This window comes from Salmo salar, chromosome 13, assembly GCF_965601325.2.
Source record: "Salmo salar chromosome 13, fSalSal1, whole genome shotgun sequence".
In the NCBI taxonomy this organism is placed as follows: Eukaryota; Metazoa; Chordata; class Actinopteri; order Salmoniformes; family Salmonidae; genus Salmo; species Salmo salar.
In genome coordinates, this window is record NC_138303.1 from 20,133,366 (window position 1) to 20,154,048 (window position 20,683).

A 20,683-nucleotide genomic window follows, 5' to 3' on the forward strand; every position below is an offset into this window, starting at 1 on the left:
GACTTAAAGGAGCATTTAGTGCCTTGCTCAAGGGCACAGCGACAGATTGTTCACCTGTCGGCTCGGGAATTTCAACCAGCAACATTTTGGTTACTGGCGCTTAACCGCCAGCCTACCTGCCGCCATGACCTGCTGTTAATTTAGTCATGACGTAATTCGGGGAGAAAAGGGAGAGAGAGAGTGTACAGAATAAACAGTCCGAGAAAGGTAATTGCCATTTCAATGACTTTAATAAGCAAAATAGGAAACCATTTCTTCCAACAACAACAAAAAATAAGACGAAACAGAAACCAGCCTGAATGGAACTATAACAGTTCAAATTTAAGATATTTTTTTGTATCTTATTTATATAAACAGGATTGAAAATTGATCCCCATCATCATCGCAAAATACATGAAATTAAAAACAAAACAACAACCCGCTGCTGCAGTTTCAATTTGATTTCAACACAGTTGAATCAGTAACAAACCAAGAGATTGTTAAATGCATGACTTTTCAACAATAGTTTTTTAAATGCAAGCACCATGCTTATTCAATATGATCTGACAGTTTGTTAATTTAAATCATTAAAATAAAAACGTTAATATGCATCTGGCCAGCAGAACCAGAATCACCAAATAATAATACAACAGACGAAAACATAATATCATATAACATAACATAACATACACAACAGTTTTCATTTCGAGATTTTGCACAACCTGAATCCTTTTTTTTTACTGACCGGCAGCAAAAAAAAAAATCAGGAAAACATATAGCATTAATATATTTAAACTTCGTATTTTGAAACGCATGCGCAATCTAAATACTTGTTAATTGTACATAAAACCCCTGAAATGGTTAATGTTGTTGAACATGTTTTAAAAAATGCTTGATATTGCCGAGGAAGAGTACAAAATATATAGTATATCACTGTTAATGCGATGCAGCTGCACCCAATAAAATACATTAATCAAGTTGAGAAATTATGTGACTATCCTGTTCTTCACATTATATAATGGGGTTAGGGTTACGCAATAGTTAACATAATGGCATTTCTGGCTAAGAAAACCTCTGCTGACTACAGCACCAGATGGAAATGAAATGGAATAACATGTATAACAGTTTTTTTATATATACTATAGCCTATATGCATCCTAGGAGTAGAACACAAAGTTATGCATGGTGCGTAAATGTGGTGCGCAAAGGACCATCACTCATCTGCTGATATTCTAGCTATGCGCTTGTTTTGACAGCTTCGCTATTATCCCATTGTGTCATAAGGTTATTATTAAGCTTGCATCTATCTTGTCTTATTATTATTATTATTATTATAGAATAATAGTATGTCTTCCTTCAAGGGGGTCTGTACAAAACTCAAAATGAAAACGTAAAACAAAAATCATTAGGCTATCCAAAAAGTGCACTTAATATACAAAGTTTGTTGTCTTTAAATGCAACTGCAAAATGCCCATATTTCTGAATCAATACCCACAAAATGAAAATCAAACAACAAGAAAAAAGAATAAAACACAACTCAAAGAAAGAAAGAAGTTAAAAACCAGCCTCCTCGATCTTGGTGTGCAGTTTTGCGGTTGCGTAATATTTACAAGGCTACAGAAGGCCTACTGTCCTCATTCTATTCCTCTAAACCCCACAACACTATGGAGAAGCGCAGATCAACGACATGCTCTTAAGATACACGAGAAACAAAAAGAAAGTACAAAATAGAAATTATTACCGTACATGTCCAGCATGCAGGATTAATATTTTAATGCAGATTTTTGTTTCAATATATATTCGAATATAACCAAGCAGGCAATAAACAAATGAGATGTTGCATAACATGTAAGTAGACAGAAGTAAAGTTTGCATAATGTGGAGTCTTGTTTAGCAACTCTCTTTTCCTTTTTCAGGCCCAGTGTCGAATGTGAGTCTCAAAACGCTTCTCTCTGCGTTGTTTGTTGTGTAGGCCCAGGTCGGGCGGTCATCCCACTATCAGACACAGTAAAAGCAGTATAGCCTAAAAAGAGGAAAGTTCACCCGCCGCTTCTCTCTTCTCTCAGGAAGATGAAAAAAAGTAGATTCACTACAAGCAACTAATCTACAAAGATGCGCGGCGTTGACCCAACATTCTACCTTGTTCTTTGTATCTCAGTTGTCACGTGGATCGAGAGAGATGGTTAGATATGAGAATATTATTTTATGGATTATTCTTCTAATATGAATATAGTTGTTGACTGTCATTAGTACAGTAAATATGAAGGGGTATTTGATTATTATTGTTTGTTCATCAGCATCAGTTGGTGGTGGGGTAGGGGTGAGTCAATAGAGCTATAATAACAACTCACATGAAAAACTCTGGGGATGACGGGTTGTCACTAGTAGGCCTAGACCCAGCCTCGCGGATCCCGTTATTCGCTCCCGTTCCCGTCAGTTTCTCGCACTTGAGTTTGTAGGCGTCCCTCTCGCGTGCCAGCCGGTTGATCTCCGCCTTGAGCGCCTCCACCTGGTCTATCAGATGAGTCTTCTCATTCTCCAGCACGTGCTTCTGCTGCACCCGCTTGTAACGGCAGGACTGTGCGTAGCCCCGGTTCTTCAGGGTCCGCCTCTTCTGCTTGAGGCGGATGACATCGTCCTTGGTGAATCCCCGCAGGTGTCTGTTCAGCTCCCTCACAGACATGGACACCAGCTGGTCGTCAGAGAAGCGGTCCTCCACGTTGCCTGAGCCATGGTGCCCCTGGCCCGAGTGGCCGTGGTGGTGATGGTGGCGGTGGTGGTGGAGGGCTTGGTGGGAGTCTGGAGAGACGGGGGACGGGCTGTCTGGGTCCTGGCTGTGGTGGTGGTGGTGGTGCTGGGTGTGGGGGTGGCTGAGCCCCCCCGGGTGTCCAGAAAGGTCATCAGGGTGGTGTGGGATGCCTCCCCCATAGGGATGATGGTGCTGCTGGGGATGGCCATGATGGTTGTGGTGTTGGTGAGGCCCTCTGTAGCCATCGAAGGCGCCCTGCTGCAGCTGCTGCTGGACGTGCTGGGGTGGGGGGTGGCCGTGGGCCGTGGCTCCGATCAGGGCCTCCACTGCGTCCTCCGGGGTCAGGCTGAGCGTCTGTGGATCGATCTGCTGGTGATACCCGCCGTTGGGCATCCAGTACAGCTCCTCCAGATGGTTCTTCTGCTCTGTGGGGCTGAAGCTGGGCGAGGAGGGCACCGAGCTACATGGTGTGCTGATCGGGGTGGAGGACACAGAGCCCTGGGGCTGGAGCCGAGTGCACTGGCGCACCCCAGCGCGTTCCAGCCCGGCCAGACCTTCTTTCTTCACGTCGAACTTCATTAGGTCAAAGTCGTTGACGTATTCCAGAGCCAGAGGGCTGTTGGGGAGCTCAGGGCCCATGCTCAGCTCTGCGCTCATGGTGCTGCCGCGACTCTGATGCAGATGGGTGAAGGTGGTTGCCAGCGTCGCGAAAACAGACTTGTTAATAATGAGCGTCTCTTCTCCACTCGCTTGTCTCATGCAGTAGTTTTTCCTACTGCTCCAATGCTGCAGACTCGTGTACTGTTGCATGTAACACCGTTCGGAGAGGTAAAAAAGTAGAAAACTAAAAACAAGTGGAACAAACTTTGAGACTAGTGCACTGCAAACGACATGGGAATTTTCGTCATGTAGCCTACTTCTTTCTGCTAGCTGGCTCTGGTCAACAGACGAGAAGTAGATGTAGAAATAATTTTGTCTCAGTGCAAAAGTAAACCGTCAGTCCTTTCAGAACAAATGAACTTAAAAAATAAACACATAAATAAAAATAATAAAATAATACCGAGTTGTCGTTGACGCAGGCTCCTGTCCTGTCCTCGTCAACGTTGTAGATATAAGGTATAGTCCTTGTTTTCGCCAGGAAAAGAAGAAGTAGATGAGACTATGGAGTCTGGGTTTTTTTTGCTTGGAGAAGCAGCCTTCCAGCTCTGCACCGCAGAGATTTGAGCTCTCCTTTCCTTCCTGACACACTCACTCTCGAGTATTCAGCAGACTGCGCTGACTGCCTGCCAGCACTTTATGCTTATAGCGCACTGTGACGTCAGGCTGGAAGGCAGGTCCCCTTGCCTGCCTCTCTCCAATAGGGAGCGGTTTATTCTCTGGATTAGAATAAAGGAGGAGAGAGGTAGGAGGAGAGGGGAGGAGAGGGGAGGAGGGAGAGCGGAACGCTCTTTCTGACAGCTAGGAAGGAGGGGGTGAGAAAGGGTAGAGAGGGAGTGAAGAGCTGAATGCCTTCACTTAGGAGAACCAATGGCATGTTATCGTTTAACAGCCCACGTTTTAGGCATAATTCCCCTCTTCTACGGCAATTATCTCCCAGTTTACATTGAGTGAACAGAGAGAATAAAGTGATCTGCATACATAAGGATCCATAAAAACTTGATGATGTTTTTGGTGAAAAGTGTTTTACGGTATTATATTTTAACCTTTACGCACGCATAGCGTGTAAACCCCTTTAAAGGCACAAAATAACTAAATAATTTCAAACCAGGAGTAAAATGTAAGATTCAATAATGACAAAGTAACCATTCACATGCATTGGGACGTTGTTTTGTAGCCTATTTTGAAGACATGCAAGCCTTTTCATTTGACTTTTCAATGGGGGAAAGTGAGCTGTTGCCTCTTCGAAACGTAACCTATATATTTCTAATTTTCCAACTAGAGGAACATGATTCTGAAAATCTAACTATAACCTACATTGTTCTTAAAACCTCTTTTGTCATTTAATCTCCAAATGTTATTCTTTACCAACATAGTTTATTCTGAATCAGTAAATGCTGTCGTTTTGTGGTCAACTCGATTTGTTTCTGACCTTCAATTAATATTTCTATCTAATCCACAATTATTGGCACCAGATATAGGCTATTGGCATAGGCCTAGACTATTATATACTTTGTATGTGTGTGTTTTTTCCAATGTAGATATGCACGTACTTCCTAGTTCCAAATCTTGAGAACATCCTCCCGGATTCAAAGACATTGAGAAAAGCTTATGTTGTTAGACTATAGAGTACAAGTACATGCTGACATCGTGCCAATGGTAATATCAGCATGGATGCCGAGCGAGAGACAGAACGTACTTTCTTGGCTCGAACATTGTGTAGCGCGTATAAGGCAAAGCATTGGAAGCTTTGAAAAGCACCACTGGTGAGTTGGTACTGTGAAAAGAGGCTCAAGACTGCCTCTCTGTGGTTCTAACGGACGCTGCACGGAGACCTCGCTAGGCAATATTGGTTTTTCGTTCAATTAGACACTAATTTAATCATGCATTTGATTAACCGTTTTTCTTTTAGGAATTGATTTTGTTGATACATAACACTTTATTAGATACTTTTGTATGTAGTTGTTATTAGTAGCCGTATTATAAAGTAAAATTAAGTTCTACATTCACTTTACATATTCTAAGGAAAAACGAATAGTTATGGAACAACAAAATGAAAGAAGACCTTCAGGAATATAAAAGTGAATCGTGGGCCTTTGCATTTATTTTCATTGGAATAATTGCCTTTATCTATTTTAAGAGATGTCTTGATTTCCTGCAGAAGGAAGTTACTTGTAAATTAGTCAATTTGATGAATCGATTCTATTATTATGCCGTTTCCACCTCATATCCACGCCTGAGCTCATGGCCCCGGCCAGTACTTATCGATTAGGCTGAAGATGGAGGGGACCGGGCGCCGCATGCACACATCATCCAATACCTGTTTGTTTAAATACTTCATTAACTTCAACTCTGCATTTCTTCACGATGTATCAAGATGCTGAAATAAACGACAAATTCCAATCTTCTCACACATTTTTTCCATTCAGATAATTCAGAGGTTATTTGCATGATTCAGTCCATATTAGGCTACAAAAAAAAAACAGAAACATGTTCCCATATTTTGTCTGGTTTTAAAATGTCATAAAAATCGAATAAACTCACGACTGACTTGAGTAGCAGCAAAAAGTGATGGAATGTTCTCTCACATTGTCAATGTTAGGCCTATAAGTAATTCGAGCTTTTATAAGAGTAGGCTACTAAAGGCTGAAAGACATCAATTGACGTTTTATGCAGTGATAAATATATAGGCAACTCTACTTTCTGACAGAAGCGATCGAGACTTCAACCTCCTCCCCCCCCCCCCCCCCCCCCCCCCCCACACACACACACAATCTAAGAATATGGTTGGCCTTAAGTGTATTATTATTATTATTATTATTATTATTATTATTATTATTATTATGTGTTGTTTTTATTAGCAGGTTATTACTATAACGCTATTATTGTTTACGCTACTACTCACTTAGGCTATAATAACATAATTACATTTCTAATAAAAGTTTTTATATCAAAATATATTGATTGTTACATTATTTGAAAACCAATCAATTAATCCATCTTCCTACGTAAGATATTAATCTATAACGTTTCTAATATCAGCAGATCACCAGGCACTTAAGCGCACTGACTGCCTGAGTGAAGGTACTGTGTATAGGGCTGAAGCGTTGGGCGGGCGACAGCGTTAGTCCTTCTGTAACAACTTTTCCCTGTAACACTCCCAGAGGCAGAGCGCGTGCCGAACCCTGACAGCATTATCCCAAACGCCCGGTGCATAGGCTACCAGACCATACGATAGGGTACAATGAGTTAAGCAATGGAGAGGCATCAAATAATACAGGTATAGTACTACCAACCCGGTATCATGAGCTATAAAACTACACCCGTAGACCTGACTGTTGTACTGCGTAAAAGCCTCTTATCTATCTATCCCAGCCGAGTCGAACAAAGTTTAACACCATGTTTCTAATTCTGCAGTGAGACTGTGAGAGATTGTTGGTTTTATTCGGACCTGAAGGCAGCGCCATTAGCGTGTAATGCGCTCTAATATACCCCGGCCTGCCGTAATAGCCAAGCAGGCAGGCAGGCCGCCGTCGGCTCTCCCCCTTCGGTAATAGCATGGCTGTAATGGAGACGCGAGATGTAAAAAGCGTCCATGTCAGCAGCATATCGCTGGTTAATGATCTATTAAGTGATCCGTGTGCTTATGGACAGCGAAAAAAAGTGTTGATGTTTGCTTATTTAGCCTCTAATGAGTCTCCCGTCCTACGGATTTTAGGAATGAATAACAATAAATAAAATCACCTTTAAAATGTTCACATTTAAACAGTGCAGGGCACAACGGACTCTGTAGTGGTGAGGAGGCACGCGCTCCCCACAGCAACACACCTCGCACCGGGAGACACGAGGCCATGTCACCTGCTCCTGTAACGGCGAGGGGCACGAGGTCATGGCACCTGCTCCGGTAACGGCGAGGGGCACGAGGCCATGGCACCTGCTACTATGAGGGCGAGGGGGCACGAGGCCTGCCGGTTTGATAATGTTGGGAGTGGCGGCTTCAGCTAAGCCAAGTCTCCACCAGCGAACTGGATGTGTATTGGCTTGCAGTACTTCAGAGCGCTTCTATTCCAGCAGCACATGTAGGTAAGGATGGCGTGGCGCGCGCAGATCTTGTGGCTGGGCATAACAACAGCGGCTCGAGCTGTTGGCTTTAACGATTCTGTTTCAGAGGCTTCTGTATTTTTCTCCATTGACTAAACTTTTACAAATTTGAAACGGACCGGTTCGTCTTTATGAAGTGGGTAATGGTGTATGGTTGTTTGCTGGACCCATTTGCAGGTATAATGATTAACGCAAATATCCCCTACAGATCATCCATCAATTCCAGGAAAGAGAGAGAAGAACGTGTGTGTGTTTGTGTGTGTGTGTTTGCGTGCGAGCGAGCGAGAGAGAGAGAGCATGTGTGTTTGCGTGTGAGAGAGGGGCAGATATATAATGATGCTTTGTAGTGTGTTGCGCACGGAGAGCCTCGCGAGTCACCGTGGCTTTAACGCACTCAGCCACAGTGCGCGAGAGCGCTCTAGACCGAGGACAAGAGCATTGCGCGCTAGGGTGTACCAATGACCCCCGGGTTCTAGAGCCCAAAGTTTCACTGGCGCTTCTCGAGTTCTACAATATGACTAGGAGAGAGAAAGAGAGAAAGAGAGAGAAATAGTTCATAGACCGAAAATTATACGACTGTGATTTAACCAAGCCCCTTATCGAATGCAATGAACCTTTTATGCTTACTTCATAGTTAAAATTGTAGAATAATTGTATATGCCTGTATGTTTAGTCAGTTGAATAGGTTCTACTATAAAGCAGGAGCATGTTTAGTCTGTCTGTAGCCTATATATCTCGATGCTTACTTTGTTCAGTCATAGTCATCATTTTGGACTATTATTATTCAACCCAATCCAGCTAAAGTTTGGACTATATTATTCAACCCAACCAAGTTAAAGTTTGGACTATATTATTCAACCCAACCAAGTTAAAGTTTGGACTATATTATTCAACCCAACCAAGTTAAAGTTTGGACTATATTATTAAACCCAACCAAATAACAGTTCACGAGAGCGCGCCTAATTACTTATCACTTAATGGTCGATTTTACTTGTTAAATATAAAAACAGTGGTAGAGACCTTAGCTCTGATATTGAATTGGACAAGGGGGAGTCGTCAATTATTTTCAATATTAGTTTCAAAATGATCCCGTCTGATAATCACCTCTCCATATAGAAACTAAACCATTCCACACAATATGACCAGGTTACTACAGCTGACTCCATCATGGGCAGATCAATTGATAAGCTATAGGAAAATGATAAATACAAAAATATAGTCATTTGAGCTGAACAAGCTTTCAAAAAAAGTGAGAAAAAAGTAGATTTTTAAAGAAGACAACATTTTATGCAGTCTATGACATCTCTACCGTCGAGATGAGATTGTCGTTAATTTAGAGTTGAATACTTGTACAGTAACTCAGATATTCTTGTTTACTCGAAGAAAATCGATGAACTGCAGTGAAAACATGTATTATTAAGGCGTGTCATCTCTATGTAGGCTACGCTGTGTCCAGGCCTATACCTCTAAAAGTATCTAACATCCCGAGAGCGATAATTGACTGGGGAAGTCTTTAAAGACAGAACAAGTGGTGAGATAAGTGGAAATGCCTCTCATAAATATGAAAAGGGGAATCGATTTAGCAGTGAACACCAAATGCTTACCCTTTATAAAGACTGACTCAGAGGAAGAACTAAGTTAGCATTTTATGTAAATGAAACAATAGGCCGACACCTTTTTAAGACATATGGAGATACATGTAGGCTTATCCAATAAATGTGCTCCTATTGTCTGTTTCACTGATGCAGTCATGTATCTGTCCTGAAGAAGGACAGGGTCTAGGCTACTCGGTCGGAGAATATATAGGTTATTTCTTAGAGCAGAGTTGCATTCGTGTGTGTGTATGTGTGTGTGTGTGTGTGTGTGTGTCACATTGAAACGGAGAGTTGGACAGGTGGTGATGGCTAAATAGTATATCCTAACTGTATTGAATCTGAATATATATGGACTTTGTGGTGTAGGCTATCCTAGAGAAAGGATTATGGTTGAAAACAGAGCAACACGACAAAGTCAGATAATCAAAGTGTATGCAAAGATTTCTTGTAATTAGAATGTCACTCCTTGCACGAATGTAGCATAATTATGTGTTATGCGCACGGAGGGGTCGCGCAATCTTGTTTTTTTACTCCTGTGTCTGTCCTTTTCACTAAAACTTCAGCGGGCACTGAAACGGCGAGCCAAAGAGAGAGCGAAAGAGAGAGAGAGAAAGAGATGAAATAAATAATACTAACCACATCAATCTGCTTGTCTCCAAAATAATTTCAGTTTGTGCTGTAATGCAGGCCAATTCTAAGTATGGGGAATGTGGTTGAGTGATATGCAGTAAATAAAACAAAGGATAAATAACATAAAATACCCTGACATATTGCTCTCGTTTGACCCTCCAAGAAAAAAGTTACACAGTTATGCAATTATAGATTTGATTGGGATTTCAATGCGTAATGTAAAATGAACTGGCTCCATTCCAACAGGCCTTTTGGTGATATGCATGTTACAGTATCATGGCGGATGTAAACGTTCTCTGGTTAGATTCGGCAATTATGACCGTAGTTTTTGGCATCACTTTAATAGCTACATCCCTATAGGCACAATATGTAAAAAAAAACTTGTCTTTCAACCAATCTTGTTTACTGGGAGAGGCAATATATACAGATAAACTTTTGCTTAAACTCACTATAACATCCCATAACTCAGCATAACAAAAATGGCTATAGTTGCCAATCACTATAACAAATGATTCATGTTAACAGTTCGTCAAAACATTTTGATTAATTCGCATAATTTATCATGTATAAGTAAATGAACGCAATCCATTTGCACATAATCCATCGTAGCCATATGCACCCCTCGTCTCCGTCCATCTAGTCGGCCAGGAGACCATTTGGTTCCATTACACCATCAACTATTAGAGACGCTGCGTGGTCGGCCTTTTTTCTAGACATGCAGAACCTAGCCAACCATTATTCTTGGCATGAAAATATCTCTTTCCCTGAAATGAAATATAACATTAAAATGTCACTGTCGAGGAGTATCCTCCGTATTTTATGTCTCGGGCTAATTGTGGGCACATGGGGCTGGAGTCATACTTACAGGGTATATTACATTTCCAACCCCATGTAATATTCTGGAAAGAATGCGTCATCTGTTTACTTTATTGAGTGAAGATTAAAGAAAATAGTTCAATGGGCCTCAAAGTTGGAGGACAAATGTCTGTGGAAGAGGTCAGAAAATAATGTCATTGGTGGTTTACCCATCCATAGAACCTGATGTTAACCTTTATTTGTTGCAATAACCATGAAAATCTGTGTTAACTTTTACATTGCTTATTTATTAACCATGTAGTTAATCAGATGATCAAGTGTGGTGCATGAAACAATGCTTGCATTGTAATGAAAATATAGAACTTATACTGCTACCAAATTATACTACATACTAAATATAGTAGTACTACTACTATTACTACTATTGTGTGTTTTCATTGATTGAATATGCAGACAACACTGATCCAGTAAAGAGTATAAATATCCATGGCAACATGTTTACAGTAAGTACAGTAGCCTGCAGTATGACTGTGTGTGTGGCAGTACAACCACGGTGCTTTGGGTTTACAGCAGGACCAGGGGTGTGGTCGCATAGCGGTTAGAGAGAATGAACGGATGCTTAAGTACACTGTCTGTGAACATTGGTGCTGTGGCTTTAGAGAGGGGTCAGGGGTGTGGTAGTACTGTGGTCAGGTAAATGGGAGGATACATATAAGTACAGTAGTGTGAGTGTGTCTGGCATTAGGAGCAGTGGTGCCGTCGATTTAGAGTCAGGCCAGGGTTAGGGTTAGGGAGAATGGACGGCTGACCTGCAGGTTGTGCTGATTCTGCTCCCAGGTGGACCATATAACCACGACCACAGGACTCCTGGACATGCATTTAACCTGCAGTAATTACAACGCTACTGTACTGCAATACAAACATGGAAGTGGCTAGCATACTTTAACTGGCATAGGCACTTGAGTAGATCTGAGAGGATTGGATAGGTATAAGCAATTTGCTGAAAACTACACCTACAGCCTATCAGAGGACATGGTACAGCTGTAACCTATCAGAGGACATAGTACACCTATAGCCTATCAGAAGACACGGTACACCTATAGCCTGTCAGAGGACACAGTGGAGCTATAGCTTATCAGAGGGCATGGGGGAGCTTTAGCCTATCAGAGGACATGGCACAGCTATAGCCTATCAGAGGACACGGTGGAGCTATAGCCTATCAGAGGACACGGTGGAGCTATAGCCTATCAGAGGACATGGTACAGCTATAGCCTATCAGAGGACACGGTGGAGCTATAGCCTATCAGAGGACACAGTGGAGCTATAGACTATCAGAGGACACAGTGGAGCTATAGCCTATCAGAGGACACAGTGGAGCTATAGCCTATCAGAGGACACAGTGGAGCTATAGCCTATCAGAGGACACAGTGGAGCTATAGCCTATCAGAGGACACAGTGGAGCTATAGCCTATCAGAGGACACAGTGGAGCTATAGCCTATCAGAGGGCACGGTGCAGCTATATCCACTACTTTAACATCATGTCAAATCTACAGTTGAAGTCGGAAGTTTACATACACTTAGGTTGGAGTCATTAAAACTTGTTTTTCAACCGCTCCACAAATTTCTTGTTAAGAAATTATAGTTTTGGCAAGTCGGTTAGGACATCTACTTTGTGCATGACACAAGTAATTGTTCTAACAATTGTTTACTGACAGATTATTTCACTTAGAATTAACGTTCACAATTCCAGTGGGTCAGAAGTTTACATACACTATGTTGACTGTGCCTTTAAACAGCTTGGAAAATTCCAGAAAATTATGTCATGGCTTTAGAAGCTTCTGATAGGCTAATTGACATCATTTGAATCAATTGGAGCTGTACCTGTGGATGAATTTTAAGGCCTACCTTCAAACTCAGTGCCTCTTTGCTTGACATCATGGGAAAATCAAAAGAAATCAGCCAAGACCTCAGAAAAAGAATTGTAGACCTCCGCAAGTCTGGTTCATCCTTGGGAGCAATTTCCAAATGCCTGAAGGTACCACGTTAACAATAGTACGCAAGTATAAACACCATGGAACAACGCAGCTGTCATACCGCTCAGGAGGAGACACCTTCTGTCTCCTAGAGATGAATGTACTTTGGTGCGAAAAGTGCAAATCAATCCCAGAACAACAGTAAAGGACCTTGTGAAGATGCTGGAGGAAACAGGTACAAAAGTATCTATATCCACAGTAAAACGAGTCCTATATCGACATATCCTGAAAGGCCGCTGAGCAAGGAAGAAGCCACTGCTCCAAACCGCCATAAAAAAGCCAGGATATGGTTTGCAACTGCACGTGGGGACAAAGATTGTATTTTTTGGAGACATGTCCTCTGGTCTGATGAAACAAAAATAGAACTGTTTGGCCATAATGACCATCGCTATGTTTGGAGGAAAAAGGGGGAGGCTTGCAAGCCGAAGAACACCATCCCAACCGTGAAGCACGGGGGTGGCAGCATCATGTTGTGGGGGTGCTTTGATGCAGGAGGGACTGGTTGGTACACTTCACAAAATAGATGGCATCATGAGGCAGGAAAATTATGTGGATATATTGAAGCAATATCTCAAGACATCAGTCAGGAAGTTAAAGCTTGGTTGTAAATGGGTCTTCCAAATGGACAATGACCCTAAGCATACTTCCAAATTTGTGGCAAAATGGCTTAAGGACAACAAAGTCAAGGTATTGGAGTGGCCATCACAAAGCCCTGACCTCAATCCCATAGAAAATTTGTGGGCAGAACTGAAAAAGCATGTGCGAGCAAGAAGTCCTACAAACCTGACTCAGTTACACCAGCTCTGTTAGAAGGAATTGGCCAAAATTCTCCCAACTTTTGTTGGAAGCTTGTGGAAGGTTACCCGAAACGTTTTACCCAAGTTAAACAATTTAAAGGCATTGCTACCAAATACTAATTGAGTGTATGTAAACGTCTGACCCACTGGGGATCTGATGAAAGAAATAAAAGCTGAAAGAAATAATTCTCTCTTCTATTATTCTGACATTTCACATTCTTAAAATGAAGTGGTGATCCTAACTGACCTAAGAGAAGGAATTTTTACTAGGATTAAATGTCAGGAATTGTGAAAAACTGAGTTTAAATGTATTTGGCTAAGGTGTATGTAAACCTCTGACTTCAACTGTATATAAGTATTTAGGGTGTAGGGGCTAGAATCTAGGGGTTGTTTTGGGATAGGGCCTTTAGTGGGTGTCCTGGCTGGATTGTTAAACTGTACATGAATGCCCTCGTTAATATTTGAACACCTATGGAGGTGCCCTTATTAGCTGTGGGAGGGCCCAGGACTCCCAGGCACCCCATGATATTTTTATTTCTTTTTTTATTTAACCTTTATTTAACTAGGGAAGTCAGTTAAGAGCAAATTATTTTTTACAATGATGGCCTACCCCGGCCAAACCCTAAACCGGACTACGCTGGGCCAATTGTGCGCCGCCCTATGGGAATCCCAATCACAGCCAGTTGTGATACAGACCAGGATTGTATCAGGGTCTGTACTGACGCCTCTAGCACTAAGATGCAGTGCCTTAGACCGCTGCACCACTCGGGAGCCCGAGTGATAATCTTGGTGGCCGGTAGGTTAATGCTTAATTTAGGGGAAACAAGGAGCTTACAGCTTCCTAATGATAGCAATACTAGTAATAAATTAGTATTAGAACATGTACATATTTAATGATGGTATATTATTGAAAGTGACTCTGAAGTGTAACCAGATTGGTGATGAAAGGGGTTGGATATATGACTGAACACAGTAGATTAGGGCTTGGGGGACACTCTATGGACAAGTTGTTGGGTGAGATAGAGTGCAGAGAGAGAGATTTAGAACATCGAGGGAGAGAAAGATTTAGAGAAGGAAAGAGTCGGGTGAGAGAGAGGGAGAACACAAAATTGGCAAAAGAGAAAGGGTGAAAGAAAATTTGAAGAAGGGAGAGCAATAGAGAGAAACCGAACCAAGAGAAAAGGAGAGAGCGAATGTTTGAGAGAGAAAGTATCTCAACCCAAATGGCTGTTAAAAATCATTAATCTTGTGGGGATCTGTGTCAGTGCACGGCAGCAACACAAAGAGGCACAGAGCAGGGAGGAGAGCAGCTCAGTGACCCAGCACCAATTGGCTGAGAAAGGCCCACCAGGCTTTAATAGACTTTTGCTGATCCAACACTTGTTTGCTGGGAGCCACAAAGAGGCGATTGCAGAAGCTGACAGGGGCCTGCAGGCCCGGGGGCTCCACTACGGGCCCATGATAAATGACCCGGGACAGAGGGGTGTGGGCAGGGCCAGGGGGGAGGACGGAGGGGTGAGGAGGGAAACAGTGCCAGAGTGAAAGAGAGAGAGAGAGAGAGAGAGAGAGAGTGAGAGAGGAGAGGCAAGGAGGAGGGCAGAGGAGGGATGAGAATAGGGAGGAGGGTGAGGGAGGAAAGGCATGGGAGGGTGAGAGGGTGAGAGAGGGGGGGTGAGAGAAGAGGCCTGAGGGCTCCCTCCATTCCTGACCTGTCTTAAACGACATGGGGTAGAGGGGACTGGATGACGACAGAGGAGAGGAGAAAGGTAGTTGGGGTTGAGGGGGTAAGGAGGGTAGTGGGGGTGAGAGAAGGTTGGCAAGCGAGTGAGGAGTCTCGGGAGGGGACTTGGGTTAAGGGGGGGAATAGAAGGTAGGTGGGTTTGGAGGGAAGGATAGGAACAGACAGAGGAGGGGAGCAGGCAGTTGACAGTGGGTGATAGTGGGAGGAGAGTGGGCAGAGAGAGGAGCGAAAGCAGGAAAAAGTCAAAAGGAAACAGGGAAATGATTGCGTTAGGGGAGAGAAGGAGAAGAGGTGGAGGATTCCCTTCATTCGCAGTGTGAGTATGGGGGGAAAATGTATGTTCGGCACTTAGCCCTACAAATATCCCAATTCCTGCCCACACAATGCCAGCTCATTCCTGCCCACACAATGCCAGATCAATCCTGCCCACACAGTCCACAGTGGCACACCACTGACCGGATGGGTCATTCTAACCTGCCCATTCAAACCACTAACATTTTACTTTAGTTATGCTGACGAAGAACCCCAGGCAGCACATTAAAGTGGAACTGACAGCGTTTTAACTACTTTGCAGATATGAAACAAACAGACAATCATAATATCAGTCATAATCATACAATTCTCTGTTTATGTTACAAAACCAACTTTAGAAGAAGTTTTAAAAATAGGTTCTATTTGACTCAACATTCCATGAGGTACACTAAATCATTGTTGGCAGAATAGATGGATGCAGTTCAATGCATGATTAATATAATTCACCAATACATTTATTGGTAGTCCAAAAAATATTGCCGTCAGGTTGTAAATCACAGATGGCCTGGTACATTGTTTGCTGCCTTCATTCGGGATGCACTGTTTCAGTTTCAATGTCTCAACATTTGGACAAAAACGGACAAATTTAACTAAGGCTGGGAATGTCAGTACAATCAAACTAGCAAGGGCAATGATCACAAGTCAGTCATAACGTGGCTAATAGGCTAGCATACCTATTTATGTAGCAAGCTAAAAACATAGCCTTAGATTAGCTAGACAGCTGTCATTGGAGTCATTATTTCAGTGGCTATACACAGCTAGATATACATGTGTCATTTGGTTAGCTAGCAAGAACTTGAATGACTGTTATCCAGTTAGCATATCTCTTGCGTTTGCAAATTCACTCTGGCTATCTACTCCGATTTCAGAGCACTCTTGTTGGAGTGTGCCAGAGCGCAGAATAACTGATGAATTTATGCAACACCCACTGAATATGACGGTGGTCAGTAAACGTAGGCAAAACAACAGTTAGTCTGCTAGGGCGAGGAAAATGGTCAGAGTGAGGTGTTCTCTCATTTGTGTCTGGCATTAGCTAGCTAGCAAGCTAGCCAACATTAACCAGGCAGACAAGCTGCAGAAGGACGAGTAGGCTACAATTCCCCATCGTTTATCAGTGCAATTTTGACGGCCAACTAGCTGAAAAAGTTTGAGAGGCTTTTTTTTAATGTTCCTTCATTATATTTTAGCACATCTTGCTCTGGTTAGTGTTAGTTGTTGATCTTGTCGTTGTTGATGTGCATAACTGAGGGAGAGAGCCTTCCTTTTCATGGTTGTTTGATCAATAGGACTGTAACGTTCTCAAATGTAAGAGGACTCCGTGGTATTGACATATTTGCAGCAATCCATTCAGGTGCATTTTGTATCTTATGGTGAATGCGTTCTAATGATATAAAGTCGCAATGTTGCTACTACCTGTAAACACACAGTCCATTTCAAAGTCAATGATGGCAGGGCCCTGTGGCAATGGCTTTTTTACATAAAGGTCTACTGTAGCTCTGATTGGCTATGGTGCACCGGTCTGCGTAGACTCCGGTCCTGGACGAGACATGATTTTATTCATTTTTTTACGGCAGTGTCTATTAATTGTCCAAATGTCACTTTCCCACTCTATATTGCTATAGAATTGTCATAATTGCCCTACTATACGTAATTCCCAAACATTCTAAGGTTTGATGGAAATGTTCAAATGATCATATCTAAGTGATCGCTTGTCAGAAAATGTTTTTAAAAAGTGTCATATTCTTCCTGGGGGATGTATGTGAACAGATTTGAATGAGATTTCATGTTGCTAAAATGCTGTCATTTCTGTGTTTTAAGAGGTTCTATATTGTTCATGCATATGATTATGTACACCAAGACATTTTCTTTAAACTTGAATAAACCCACACCCCCCACTAGATTTAGTCTTGCCTTGGAGCATGTGAGCATGATCTATACATGAGGTATCTGGGCTCCAGTAAGCTCGCCACTCCCCCCACTCACTTACAGATGTAGAAGCTTGGCCTGGTCCATGCCCAGCGCTGTAGTTGAATCACGCTACACACAGTCTGCCTTTCGTCTGCATTACGTCTGAGACATATTTAATTGTCTTTTCTCTGTCATTGAGGTTATTGTTTCTTGCTGATGGCATCTGTCTTATCTGTCAGCCCCTGGCTTAGGATGCCTCTTTAGCCTTTGAACATCAGAGGAGATGTACATGGAGGAAGACAAGGACTGTGTGTGTGTGTGTGTGTGTGTGTGTGTGTGTGTGTGTGTGTGTGTGTGTGTGTGTGTGTGTGTGTGTGTGTGTGTGTGTGTGTGTGTGTGTGTGTGTGTGTGTGTGTGTGTGTGTGTGTGTTTCATACCTCTGTGCATCTGCGTAGGACCTGGTATATTTTGTAAGGGAATACCCCCCTGAAATGGACAACAATGAATGGGATCTTATTGGCACCGTACGAAACATATACAGTGAGGGAAAAAAGTATTTGATCCCCTGCTGATTTTGTACGTTTGCCCACTGACAAAGAAATGATCAGTCTATAATTTTAATGGTAGGTTTATTTGAACAGTGAGAGACAGAATAACAACAACAAAATCCAGAAAAACGCATGTCAAAAATGTTATAAATTGATTTGCACTTTAACCTGTTGAGGACAGACGTTCCGCTAGCGGAACCCCGTTCCGCCTGCGGAACCCCTAGCCAACAACCAATGGCATCGCACGGTGCAAAATACAAAACCAACTAAAATACCACAATTCAATTTTCTCAAACAATCAACTATTTTACATCATTTTAAAGATAAGAGTCTCGTTAATCTAACCACATTGTCCAATTACAAAAAGGCTTTACAGCGAAAGCAAAACATTAGATTATGTCAGGAGAGTACCCAGCCAAAAAATGATCACACAGACATTTTCAAAGCAAGCATATATGTCACAAAAACCCAAACCACAGCTAAATGCAGCACTAACCTTTGATGATCTTCATCAGATGACACTCCTAGGACATTATGTTATACAATACATGCATGTTTTGTTCAATCAAGTTCATATTTATATCAAAAACCAGCTTTTTACATTAGCATGTGATGTTCAGAACCAGCATACCCACCGAAAACTTCCGGTGAATTTACTAAATTACTCATGATAAACGTTCACAAAATACATAACAATTATTTTAAGAATTATAGATACAGAACTCCTTTATGCAATCGCGGTGTCAGATTTTAAAATAGCTTCTCGGCGAAAGCACATTTTGCAATATTCTGAGTACATAGCTCGGCCATCACGGCTAGCTAATTTGACACCCACCAAGTTTGGGACAACCTAAACTCAGAATTACTATTAGAAAAATTGGATTACCTTTGCTGTTCTTCGTCAGAATGCACTCCCGGGACTTCTACTTCAACAACAAATGTTGTTTTGGTTCCAAATAATCCATAGTTATATTCAAATAGCTCCGTTTTGTTCGTGCGTTCAGGTCACTATCCGAAGGGTGACACGCGAGCGCATTTCGTTACAAAAAATGTCAAAATATTCCATTACCGTACTCCGAAGCATGTCAAACGCTGTTTAAAATCAATTTTTATGCGATTTTTCTCGTAAAATAGCGATAATATTCCAACCGGGAGACGTTGTTTTCGTTCAAAGACTGAAAAAAGAAAATGGTGTCTTCACGTGCACGCGCGCAGCCGTGTCATTGTTCTCAGATCGACCACTATCCAAATGCGCTACTGTTTTTCAGCCAGGGACTGCAGAGTCATCATTCCCCATTCTGGCGCCTTCTGAGAGCCTATGGGAGCCTTAGAAAATGTCACGTTACAGCAGAGATCCTCTGTTTTCGATAAAGAGGCTATAGAAGGCCAAGAAATGGTCAGAGAGGGCACTTCCTGTATAGAATCTTCTCAGGTTTTGGCCTGCCATATGAGTTCTGTTATACTCACAGACACCATTCAAACAGTTTTAGAAACTTTAGGGTGTTTTCTATCCAAATCAAATAATGATATGCATATTCTAGTTTCTGGGCAGGAGTAATAACCAGATTAAATCGGGTAAGTTTATTATCCGGACATGAAAATACTGCCCCCTACCCAAGAGAGGTTAAGTCTTTACATTCAGGACTGACTGATTTACACAGGGTTGAATGCAGTGATTTTCACAAACTGCAGGTTTGTTACTTCAAAACACCTTTAGGGTGAATTTAACCACTTCCGGTTGCTCCAGGAAGCTTAGAATCAACACAGGTAGACCGCATAGTGGTCTGATGAATTGTCATCGAAGACAGGTTCATAAGGCATTCATAACCCACGTAGGCTTCAGGTTGAATTTAGGGGAGCAGGCAATGTATTCCTATGGGGAGAGAAGTCAATGCAAACTGTTTGATGTAAACACCTTCTTTTCACTGTTAAGGGTTAATGCCACACGGTCAAGGTTAGGCTTGCACAGATCGGGAGGACCTCAGGAACGTTCCTGAGGTCGAATTGTGCTTCTAACCCTAACCGTTCTCCCGCAGTCACCCAAAAGCACCTGAAATTTAGGGCCAGGCTTCATTTTGGCCCTTCTTTTTTTCACGGTCACTGCGCTCAGACCGAGCTACGGTCAAGCAGGGCATCTCGTTGAACTGGTAATGCCATTGCAGGCTCTGTGTGTCTTTAAGCCCCGCACTGTGTCACTCCATCCTTGCTGTGTGTATGTGTGTGTGTGTGTGTGTGTGTGTGTGTGTGTGTGTGTGTGTGTGTGTGTGTGTGTGTGTGTGTGTGTGTGTGTGTGTGTGTGTGAGAGAGAGAGAGAGAGAGCTTTTCTTTGACATCTGTAGGGAGAAATGACTGATTTACAATTCATGAGGGTTGCCTAATCACACATATAAAGTTTTGAAAAGATCTGACCTTTTTTAACCCTTCGAAACAGCCCTTATGACACCATTTTAAGGCACTTCCGGTTTATACAGGAAGCTGAAAGTGAACATCCTCCTTGGGGTAGGCTCTTATAGAATATTGAGTTTTATGTCTTTACGTTAAGAAATGACTTATTTACAGAGGGTTGAATGAGTGTGTGTTATTTCAGAAAATCACAGAAAATCACAGAAATCTTGCAAAGCTCCGAAACCCATCTTAACGGATTTGTCTGAACACGCTGCAACTGGATCTGTAACTTTAAAAAAAAAAAATTTAACATCACCAATTGTACATTGTACAATTTTTCTTAAATTACGATAGATAAATGGCTGGTTATTTTTTCCTGACACTGTAGGTTCATGTACTTTGACGTGAAGTAGTCAAATTAGCGCTCTATT

The 20,683-nt window shown here is 42.2% G+C and overlaps 1 protein-coding gene across 1 annotated transcript; it reads right to left on the reverse strand.

Annotated features, from left to right (window-relative positions):
• Positions 1-211: 211 nt before the first annotated feature.
• mafba (MAF bZIP transcription factor Ba) lies at positions 212-4,014 on the reverse strand. The gene has a single exon (XM_014134659.3). It carries the CDS (start codon positions 3,536-3,538, stop codon positions 2,327-2,329), a length of 1,212 nt encoding a protein of 403 aa, XP_013990134.2. The 5' UTR covers positions 3,539-4,014; the 3' UTR covers positions 212-2,326.
• Positions 4,015-20,683: the final 16,669 nt, after the last annotated feature.